General features: G+C 39.3%; 1 protein-coding gene across 1 annotated transcript in view; it reads left to right on the top strand.

The window, feature by feature from the left end:
• Positions 1 to 11,286, top strand: part of WDR27 (WD repeat domain 27) — a 26,856-nt gene extending 15,570 nt beyond the window's left edge. The window contains exons 3-4 of the mRNA XM_060114934.1: positions 801 to 996; positions 8,653 to 11,286. Of these exons, the coding sequence (XP_059970917.1) occupies positions 801 to 996; positions 8,653 to 8,811 (355 nt within the window). The 3' untranslated portion in view covers positions 8,812 to 11,286. The remainder of the gene's footprint in view (positions 1 to 800; positions 997 to 8,652) is intronic.
• The last annotated feature ends 802 nt before the right edge of the window (positions 11,287 to 12,088 follow it).

Below are 12,088 nucleotides of genomic sequence, written 5' to 3' on the forward strand. Positions count from 1 at the left end.
TCTAAACAACCAGCTTGGTGACCGGACGGCTAGGCGCTTTGCTCACGACTTCGTAGCTGAGGCTTCAGGTGTGTCTGGTGCCCGTGAGGCGGTGCGGAATCAGGGGTGACCCAGGGCTACTGCCGCGTGTGTATAACCTGGTAGCTGTTACGAAGTTACTGACTGTGAAGTGGGACAGGTCTGAGACTGTTTTCATTTCTGTCCGTGTGTCACTGATTGATGCTTTATAAGACACAGCCAGTGAACCAGTGGTTGTATAAGCCGAGATAACCAACTTTAACGACCTAGAATGTTGTGAACTAGTTGAGCGAGTCCCAGATGCACAACGGGTATGGATTTGTTTTGTAGTTCACCACTGACCTTGTTCATCAGTGTAGAACATAACTTTGCATCTTAATCATTGGTAACAGTCTTCGATTTTGGTCGTGGCTCTCTGAAAGCACTTCTCGGTGCCGGTGCTGGAGCATCGTTTGGTCCTCGCGAGGCCTCTGCGAGGGTGGCGTTCCCTCCATCCCCAGTGGGGGAGCAGGCGCTCCGCGTCGAAGCAAGTTCTGCTCAGTGGGAGCCGTGGCGCTGGAACCGAGGTCTGCTTAACTTGAAAGCCCGTGGGAGCAGTGAACAGTCGTGACAGGGAACCTCTGGGGTGTCAGTGAGTTTCTTTTTCTTGGGGGTGGGGAGGGAAGACGAGTCACCAGGTGTGACGTGTGTGTGATCATATTGGTAATTATGAGTAAACAACAGACTGTCCTCTGCATGAAATACCATATCCATAGTCCTCTTATATGTACTTTGTGTTTCAGGTTGAAGATGGAAGAACCACAACAGATTTTCTCCATGAATGATGGCCACGTAGGTGATGTAGTCGTGGAAAAATACCTGGTGCATTCCAAGAAGTCCGCATCCCACCTTCAGCTCACCTGCAGTGGGCAGTCCTGTGCTTTCCCCTTAGATGGAAACGAACTTTGTGTATGGGACACCAAGGAACCTCCTCACCAGGTATTTAAAAAGTTATACGTGTTTTTTTGTTAAGTCACAGAAATTTTCCATCAAGCTCTGTTTCTCTGATGCTCTTTGGGTGATTTTGCCCTTTGTGGATTCAGTTCCCAGCTATGGGAAAAAAAATGCTAACAAAACAAAGCATATTAAGTTTTGACTTTTAGGAAATAAACTGGAATCACTTCATTTAGAAATAAATTTAAATAATTTAAAATCATTTAAAATTTCTTCTTGAGTAAGAATATAAACAAGAAGAGGTTCTTCTTAACACAATCAAGACAAGTTGAACTTTTAATTTTAATTGTAGATTTTTAATACAACATTTAAGGGAGTTTATTGTGTTTATTGCAGAATCTTTAACATCAAACTGATAGAGTTTTAAAGACATCAGTTTTCTTTCTAAAGATTATTTCATGACTAATATAATTATCTTAATACTCTTAAAAGCAGGTTTTATTGTAAGAAATAAAAAAGCAAAGTCTATCAACATTTTTGGTATTGGGATAGTTTTTATCTTCATTTTGGGCTTCAGGAGTTTGAGAATAGTGATTACAGTACATACAAACCAAAACTGTATTTGCTTTGAAATTTTCTTTAACTTTCAATTATGCTGGCAATCACTTTACTAATAGTGGAAGCTGTTCATCATTGCTGAAGGGAAATCTGTATTTTGATTTCTTTCCCACTTAGTTAAGAGAGGTTTTTATGTGTTTCTTCAACACAACTTGCACTGATGAGTTGACCCTACATTCTGATCTCTGGCTTGATCTCTCTTGTTTTTTTATCGAGCATAAAATACTTAGAAAAATGTGTCCCAGGTGTTAAGGTGCACATTGTAGTGATAATAACAAAGTGAACACAGCCGGCGGCCACCACCCAGGTTCTGCCTCAGCTGGTGCTCCCTTCTCTCTTCCCCAAAGGTGGCTCTGGCCCCACTTCTAGCACATAGCTTTGCTCGTGTTTGAACTTTGTATAAATGGTGTCACACATTACACATTCTTTTTTGCTGGTCTCTTTGGTTTGCCATTATGCTTATGAGATTTATCCACATTGCTTGTTTTCATTGCTGTGCAGTATTGCGTTGTATGGCTAGACCACACTTTATCCATTCTACTATTATTGGAGGTTTGGTTGGTTTCCATATTTTGATTGCTACATTCTTTTATATGTCTTTTGACGCACATATATATACAACTGCTGAGTCTTAAGGAGTGCATATATTTAGTCTAAAAGTTTAAGCTAAGATTTCCAAAGTGGTTGTACCAACCTGTCCTTCTTCACATGGTGGGTAAGACTTCCAGCTGATCCACATCCTCACCTACACTTGGTCCTTTGAATGTTGTCCCTTCTGGTGGGTGTAGTGGTACTTAATTATTATTTGCAATTCCCTGATGATTAATGAGGTTTAACTCCTTTGTGCACATTTATTGGCCATTTGGACATTCTCTTTTGTGATATATGTGTTCAATCTCTTGCCATTTTTCTACTGAATTATCTTTTTCCTATTGATTTGAAGGGGTTCTTTATGTATTCTAAATATAAACTTTATATTAGTGTGCATTTTCTAGAGTTTTATGTAAGTGGAATCAGGCAGCTTTTACTCGTTTTGTCTGGCTTCTTTCACTTAGAATAATTATGTTGAGATTTCTCTACATTGTTGCATGTATCAACAGTTTGTTCCTTTTTTATTATTGAGTAGTATTCCATTGTATGGATATACTGTAATTTGTTTATCCATTCTCCTGTTGGTGGACGTTTAGGTTATTTTCACTTTTGAATACTATAAAGAAAGTTGCTATGAATATTTGTGTGTCTTTTGTTTTAGTAATGTCAGTTAGATCGAGTTGGTTGATAGTGTTCTTCTAGTCTTCTGTTTATGACCACCTGCTCTGTCAGTTATTGAGAAAAGCATATTGAAATCTATGACTCTAAATGTGAATTTGTCTATTTCTCTTCTATCAGTTTTGCTCCATGTACTTTGAAGCTCTGTTATTAAGCATGTAAATGTTCAGTATCTTTATGTCTTCTTGGTGAAGTGACTCCATTAACATTATGAAGTGACATGCTTTATCCCTGGTAATATTTCTTACTCTGGAATTTTGGCTACACATTTCCTTTTGGATTCTACTTTTTACTTGCTTTTTGTATTTTGAGGCCATTATTTTTTAAGAGCAGTTTTAGGTTTACAGCAAAATTGAGGGGAAAGTACAGAGAGTTCCTATGTACCTGTGATATGCACCCACACATGCATATTTTCCCCCATGCTCAGCATCCTCCAGATGGTACATCTGTTATAGTCGATGAACCTACATTGACATTGTTTTCACCCAAAGTCCATAGTTTGCCTTAGAGTTCACCCTCTGTGTTGTACATTTTGTGGGTTTGGACGAGTGTATAATGATATGTACCCACCACTCTAGTACCATACAGTGTTTTCACTGCCTGAAATTCTTCTCTGTTCTGCTTATTCATACCTCCCTACCCCCATCTTCTGGCAACCGCTGATCTTTTGCTGTCTCCAGAGTTCTGCCTTTTCCAGAATGTTGTATGTTGGAATCATACAGATTGGCTTCTTTCTCTAGTAATATGTATTTAAGGTTGCTCCATGTCTTTGCATGACTTGATAGCTCATTTCTTTTTAGTGCTGAATCATATTCTGTTGTCTGGATGGACCAGAGTTTATTTATTCATTCACCTACTAAAGGACATCTTAGTTGCTTTCAAGTTTTGGCAGTTGTGAATAAAGCTGCTATAAACATAAATTTCTGTGCAGATTTTTGTGTGGACATAAATTTTCAACTCCTTTGGTAAATACCAAGGAGCAGGATTGCTGAGTTGTATGATGAGAGTATGCTTCATTTTGTAAGAAACTCTAATAAGGTGGCCACACCACTCTGCATTCCCTCCAGCAAAGGATGAGAGTTCCTGTTGCTCCACATCCTCGCCAGCATTTGGTGTTGTCAGCGTTCTGAATTTTAGCCATTCTAACAAGTGTATAGTAGTATCTTACTGCTGTTTTAATTTGACTTTCCCTGATGACATTTACTTTTCATATGTTTACTTGCTATCTGTATATCTTCTTTAGTGGGGTGTCTGTTAAGGTCTTTGGCCCATTTTTAAATTGGGTTGTTTATTTTCTTGTTGTGTCTTAAGAGGTCTTTGTATATTTTGCATAACAGTCCTTTATTATATATGTCTTTTGCAAATATTTTCTCCCAGTCTGTGGTTTGTCTTTTTATTCTCTTGATAGTGTCTTTCACAGAGCAGAAATTTTTAATGCTAACGAAGTCCAGCTTATTAATTTTTACTTTCATGACTCATGTCTTTGGTGTCTTATCTAAAAAGTCGTTGCCAAACGCAAGTCGTCTAAATTTTCTCCTATGTTACCTTCTAGAAGTGTATAGTGTTCTCCACTGTATTGCCTTTGTTCCTTTGTTAAAAGTCGGTTGACTGACTCTGGCTCTCTGCTGTCTCCCAGTGATCCGTTTGTCTTTTCTTTTGCCAACATCACTCAGTCTCAATTGGTGGAGCTTTGGAGTAGCTTTGAACTCAGGTAGATCAGTCCTCCAGCTGTGTTATTTTACAGTATTATGTGGCTGTTCTCGGTCTTTTGCCTCTCCATGTAAACTTCAGAGTAAGTTTGTTGATTTCATTCGGATTGCATTGAATCTGTAGATTAAGTTGGGAAGAACTGACATCTTGACAATGTTGAGTCTTCATATCCACAAACATGGAGTATCTCTCCATTCATTTAGTTCTTCTTTGATTTCTTTCAACGGAGCTTTATAATTTTACTCATGGTGATCTTATGCATATTTTGTTAGATTTGTACCTATTTCATATTACATTACATTTTTGCTAATGTAAATGTTATTGTATTTTTAATTTCAAAGTCCACTTGTTTAATGCTAGTATATAGGAAAGCAACAGAATTGTATATATTAACTTCGTGTCCTGCAAACTTGCTACAAATTGCTTAGTTTCAGGAGTTTTTTGTTCATTCTTTTGGATTTTCTACATAGACAATCATGGAAACATCTGTGAACAAAGACAGTTTTACTTCTTCCTTCTCAGACACTATTCCTTTTCTTTTCTTGTATTAGTGCATTAGCTAAGACTTCCAGTATGATGGTGAAAGGAGTGGTGAGGGGGACATCCTTGCCTTGTTTCTGATCTTAGTGGGAAAACTTCTAGTTTCTCACCTTTAAATATGATAACTTTTGACATTTTGTAGCTATTCTTTATTATGCTGAGATACTAGTGTACTGAGAGGTTTTTTTTATCATGAATTGTTGCTGGATTTTTAAAATGCTTTTTCTACCTTTATTGATGTTTTTGTATGATTTTTCTTCTTTAGCCTGTTGGTATGGTGGATTAGTTGATTTTTGAATGTTGAACCAGCCTTGCATACATGGAATAAATCCCATTTGGTCATGGTTTATAATTCATTTTATACATTGTTTAGTTTGATTTGCTAATATTTTAAATATTTTGTTGAGGATTTTTGCATCTCTGTTCTTGAGAGGTATTGATCTGTAATTTTCTTTTCTTGTCATGTCTTTGTCCGGTTTTGGTATTCAGGTAATACTGGCTTCACAGAATGAATGAGGAGGTATTCCCTCTGTTTCTTCTGAAGTGTTTCCTCTTATTTTTCTTCTATTTTCTGAAAGACGTTTTGGAGAATTGGTCTGATTTCTTTCTTAAATGTTTAGTAGAATTTACCAGTGAGCCCATGTTGGCCTGGTGCTTTCCGTTTCAGAAGGTTATCAATTATTGATTCATTTTCTTTAACAGATATAGGCCTACTTAGACTACCTACTTCTCTTTCTGCAATGTCTAATCTGCTTTTAATCCCACTCAGTGTGTTTTTCATCTTTCATTTTAGTTTCCATCTCTTGAAGTTAGAATTGGGTCTTTCTAAAATATATTCTAAGCCTCTGTTTAACCTTTTGAACATATGAAATGAAGTTATAATGACTGTTTAAATGTCCTTATCTAGTAGTTTTGACACCTGGATCAATTCTGGTTTGGTTTCAAGGTCTAAACGACTTGTGGGTGTTTTCCATCATTTCTTATTTCTCTTGTTTTTTGACCGAATGGTCTTGTCTCCTTGAGTACCTGATTGTTTTTGATTGATTGCTGGACATAATATATGAAAAAAAATACAGCTAGTTTGAGGCTCTGTCACTTAGCTTCTTCCAGAAAGAATTTATGTTTGCTTCTGGTAGTTGGCAAGTCGTGGGCACTAGCAACCCCAGATGACTCTGATCCAGTCAGTGATTGAGGGGACTCAAAGGTGGGTCCAGGTCTTCCCTGGTGGTGCAATGGTTAAGAATCTGCCTGCCAATACAAGGGACACAGGTTTGAGCCCTGGCCCGGGAAGATCCCACATGCCATGGAGCAACTAAGCCCCTGTGCCACAACTACTGAGTCTGAGCTCTAGAGCCCGCAAGCCACAACTACCGAGCCCACGTGCCACAACTACTGAAGCCTGCACGCCTAGAGCCTGTGCTCCGCAACAAGAGAAGCCACTGCAATGAGAAGCCCGCGCACCACAATAAAGAGTAGCCCCCGCTCACCGCAACTAGAGATAGCCTGTGCATAGCAATGAAGACCCAACACAGCCAAAAATAAATAAATTAATTAATTAGAAAAAAAAGAAATTATGTTCAACTTTAAAAAAAAAAAAAAAAAGGTGGGTCCAGTGCTTGTGAGGGCTCTTATGTTTCCAGTTCATCTTCCCTCCTTGGTCTGGTCCTTTGGGTTCCTGCTCTAAGCCTAGAAAGTTTGGCAACATACCCCTCCCTCCCACCTGAGTAGGTTGTATTCTTTTTTTAAAGCAGCAATTTATTAAAATCCACTCATAGTGTTTTGTTGTTTTTTTTAAATTATTTGTTGTTTATCTGAAATTCAGTTTTAACTGAGTGTCCTGTATTTTTATTTTTAAAGCCTTTATCGAATTTGTTACAGTATTTCTTCTGTTGTTTTATGTTTTGGGTTTTTGGCCATGAGGCATGTGGGATCTTAGCTCCATGACCGGGGATTGACCCCGCACCCCCTGCACTGGAAGGCGAAGTCTTCACCATGGGACCGCCAGGGAAGTCCCCACCTGTAGTGTTTTAAAGAAAACAGTATATAGAGTCTCCACCTTAAGGGTATTGAGTCTGTTCTCAGAAGTACTTTGTAACGGGACGGAATTCTTTGCTCTTCTCCCAGTAAGATCCTTTGGTTTATGCCCTGAAATGATGCATCTATTCACACCGTTTTGTGCCTCCAGCCCAGTAAATATCTCACTTCTCAGATGCTCCACTGGAATTGTCAGGAGCTGCCTTTTGTAGCTCGGATCCTTCCCCTCGCTTTTCTTCTTCTCTGATCTTAATAATGCATTGCCTTCGTTACTCTCTGATGTCTTAAAAATATTTTTTTTGCAAAATTTGCCTGGTTTTTCTTGTCCTTCTCATCAGGAGGTTGGTGTGGATGAGTTAGCTGTGGCCGGAGGTGGGGCTCTCCTAGGCCTCACGTTTGAAGCAGAGCCTTCACAGCAGACTGCCTGCTGTCCACTTGAGGTTGGCTTGAGAGCACCTCAACTTGCCTTGGGCGAAGCGCCCCATGTCCATGCAGATTCCACCCTATCCTCCTCTTGTGTTTCCTCTCTTTCTTACGCCATTATTCACCTAAGATTTCAGCCTATGAAGCTGACTGTCTTGGCTTTTGTCCTTTCTTCCATCCCTTTGGTCCATTGGTCATCCCTCCCATTTCCACCTCTGCCTCCTTAGCTCAAGCCTATGCTGTATCTCCTTTGGAATATTTTGGTTTCCACTGTATCCTCCACTCTGGTCTCTCTTCTGTACTTGCAGAAATTTATGTTTGTGAAAAATAAATCTGGTCATTGCATCCCTCTGCTTGTACACTGCTGGCCTCTAACTCCCCAGAGCTCCATCTAGGCTATGTATGTAGTTGTCAGGGCATTTGCACCCTGACCCAAACTTCCTCTCGCTTCGTCTTCTTTTTTTTTTTTTTTTGCTGTACGCGGGCCTCTCACTGCTGTGGCCTCTCCCATTGCGGAGCCCAGGCTCTGGACGCGCAGGCTCAGCGGCCATGGCTCACGGGCCCAGCCGCTCCGTGGCATGTGGGATCTTCCCGGACCGGGGCACAAACCCATGTCCCCTGCATCGGCAGGCGGACTCTCAACCACTGCGCCACCAGGGGAGCCCTCGCTTCGTCTTCTTAGTTTACTTGGACCAGCAGTTTCTTGAACACACTTTGCTTCCCCAGCGACCCAAATGCTCTCCTCCTCTTGTCAAATCCTTGTTATTTTCCTTATCCTTCAATATTTAGCTGTTACTCTTCTGGCATGGAGTGGGGATGCAATATGCATTGTTTAATTAATAAATAGAGAAGAAACAGAGGGAGGATGTAATCACTTGTGTGCCATTTGTGATCCTGAAAAACAGTGAAATGGTTTACATGAGAGAGTAATTTAACAGTGCATGAACAGCAGTTTTAATAGATGAAGTTGAAATGACTGTATGAAATAAATATGTTTGAAAAACTCAATGCATTTAGTTCCTTAGGATTGAGGTTATGTTATGTTCTTCTGTTTTTTAAATGTTTTCTATAATCTATGCTTTTTCTGTTTTTTGTTAATTTCTTCAGCTGCTAATCTTAAGAGGACACCATCAGCCAATCACCGCCGTGGCATTTGGAAACAGAGTGAGTCCGCTTCTCATCTGTTCTGCATCACAAGATTATGTCATAATGTGGAACCTGGATGAATGCAGACAGAAAGTGCTTCAAGGAAAAGGAAAATTTTAAACACATTTAAAAAGTGCACAAAGGGAATGACTCGTTCTTAAATAAATACAAGAGGGTTTGGAATCATTTTTGATTCCTTTAACCTTGAAACCAGGTGTCTAAGCTAGAGGTTCTGTGTAGGAAGCAGACCAGGCCATTCGAATCTATTGACCTTGGCTGTATGTGGAGCTGACATCATAGGCTCGTTAGTTTTCATCTCAAGATTGTCTTATTTTGAAATCTGTGATTTTTATGGAACTCTGAAAGCAGGTAGACAAGTTGAAATATTCTTTCCTTACAGAGACAGTGGTGAATCTATAGCTTAGAGTGGGACACAGACCAGGAACATGTAAACAAGCATACAGTTGTGGGTAGTGTGGTAGAGAAAGGAAGCGCAATGCTGGCAGGGAATGTGGGCAGGACGCGCTCAGTGCTGTGGACTCTGCAGAGGCAGCGCTTGGGCTGGAGGAGGAGGAGAGTCAGGGCAGGAGCCACTGTTTGAAGAGCTGAGAACCAGCCTGTAGGTTGGAGCTTAGTGATGTTAGGAGAATTTTATCAGATGAAGTCAAAAAGTTAGGTGGGTCACAGAACTAGAACAAATAATTTACAATCTGTATGGAAACACAAGAGATGCTGAATAGCCAAAACAATCTTGAGAAAGAAGAATGGAGCTGGAGGAATTAGGCTCCCTGGCTTTGGACTATACTACAAAGCTACAGTCATCAAAACAGTGTGGCACTGGCACAAAAACAGACACAGAGATCAGTGGAACAGTATTGGAGCCCAGAAATAAACCCACACACTATGATCAATTAATCTATGACAAAGGAGGCAGGAATATACAGTGGGGAAAAAGATAGTCTCTTCAATAAGTGGTGCTGGGAAAACTGGACAGATACATGAAAAAGAATTCTCTAACACCATAAACTCAAAATGGATTAAAGGACTAAATGTAAGATCAGAAACCATAAAATTCCTAGAAGAAAACAAAGGCAGAACATTCTTTAACATAAATCATAGAAATATTTTTTGGATCTGTGTCCTAAGGCAAAACAAAACAAAATAAAAATAAACAAATGAGACCTAATTAAACTTAAAAGCTTTTGCAAAGCAAAGGAAACCATCAACAAAACAGAGACAACCTACGGAGTGAGAGAAAATATTTGTAAATGATGTGACTGATAAGGGATTAATATCCAAAATATATAAACAACTCATACAACTCAACATCAGAAAAACAAACAACCTGATTAAAAAATTTATATTTTTCCAAAGAAGACATACTGGTGGACAACAGGTACATGAAAAGATGCTCAATATCACTAATTATTAGAGAAATGAAAATCAAAATCACGAGATATCGTCTGGCACCTGTCAGAATAGTCATCATCAAAAAGAGCACAAATAACAAATGTTGGTGAGGACGTAGGGAAAATGAAATCCTTTTACTCTGTTGGTAGGAATGTAAATTGGTGGAGCCACTGTGGAAAACAGTATGGCGGTTCCTCAAAAAAAAAAAAAAATGGAGCTACCGTATGACCTGGCAATTCTGCTCCTGAGTGTATATCCAAAAAAATCAAAAACACTAATTTGAAAAGACAAATGCACCCCAATATTCACAGCAGGATTATTTACAATAGCCAAGATATGGAAGCAACCCGAATGTCTACCGATAGATGAATGGATAAAGAAGATGAGGTACATATATACAATGGAATATTACTCAGCCATAAAAAGAATGAAATTTTGCCATTTGCAGCAACATGGATGGATTTGGAGGGCATTATGATCAGTGAAATGTGTTAGAGAAAGACAAATACTGTGTGATCTCACTTATATATGGAATCTAAAAAATAAAAGAAATGAATATATATAACAAAACAGAAACAGACTCACAGATGTAGAGAACAAACTAGTGGTTATCAGTTGGGAGAGAGAAGTCTTGTTGAGACTTGTTTTGTAGCCCAGCATGTGATTTATCTTGGAGAATGTTCCACGTGCACTTGAAAAGAATGTGTATTCTGCTGTTTTTGGATGGAATGTTGTAGATATCTATTAAGTCCAACTGCTCTATTGTGTCATTTAAGACTAATGTTGCCTTATTGATTTTCTGTCTGGATGATTTGTCCACTGATGTCAGTGGGGTGTTAAAGTCCCCTACCATTATTGTATTGTTGTCAATTTCTCCCTTTATGTCTGTTAATATTTGCTTTATATATTTACGTGCTCCTGTATTGGGTTCATGTATGTTAATGAGTATAATATCCTCTTGTATTGCTCCCTTTATCGTTATATAATGCCATTCTTTGTTTTTTTTTATAGCCTTTGTTTTAAAGTCTGTTTTGTCTGATACAATTACTGCTACTCCTGTGTTCTTGTAGTTTCCTTTGCATGAAATAGCTTTTTCCATTCTCTCATTTTCAGTCTGTATATGTCTTTAGCTCTGAAGTAAGTCTCTTGTAGGCAGCATATAGGTGGTATTTCATGGTTTTGAATAAGAGTTTATATATATATAAATTCATGTATACATATATATAAATTTTATGGAATAAAGTTATACATGTAAATAGGGAAACATTCACCTTGTTTCTAGTTTATTTTTTATTTCTAATGCCACTTTGGACTATCTCAATTATTTTCTCTTATCTTCCTTAAAGTAAGGAGTACCCTTTGGAGAGTCCTCTGTCAAGCAGGCTCAGCAAGCAGTTTGCCATGGCCTATGACCAAGCTGCCATGCTCTGTGTTCAGTATTCAGGTATGCTAGTTCAGCCGGAGCCGTGCTTCTCTGCATTTGTAAGAGTCTCTTATTCTGCCCACTGTTCCATTTTAAACAGATTTTTAAAATCTTGGTTACTTGAAGTTATATGACACTGTTTGAGTCAATATTAAAAACAAAACTCACTTCCCCTGGAACATTATTAGAATTAGCCCAGAGCGTCTGTGTGTGCCCTGCAGTTCCTGCAACACGAGCACTGGGTCCAGGTCTGCACTCTGTGTGTGTGGCCATCTCCTCCATAAGCTCCAAGGGAGGCTGGCAGGAGGGCTGCACATAGAGGCTTATTCATAGACAAAGAGAAGCTGCAAAATAGCCACCAGCTGTCCCCTGGAGGCCTGGTCTTCTGGTTCCTCAATGGGTTGAGCCCTTCCTCCCTCAGGTGGAGTAGGGCACTCAGGGCCGGGCACTCTTGGCCTCGTGGCAGCACTGGGACGTCAAGTGCATCAGAATGCCTTTAATTCCTTTCTGGGACCTCAGAAGTTTTCTTGGTGAAGTTTGGAAGAAGTCGGGAGGCTGTTTTCA

This window comes from Mesoplodon densirostris, chromosome 12, assembly GCF_025265405.1.
Source record: "Mesoplodon densirostris isolate mMesDen1 chromosome 12, mMesDen1 primary haplotype, whole genome shotgun sequence".
Taxonomy (NCBI): Eukaryota; Metazoa; Chordata; class Mammalia; order Artiodactyla; family Ziphiidae; genus Mesoplodon; species Mesoplodon densirostris.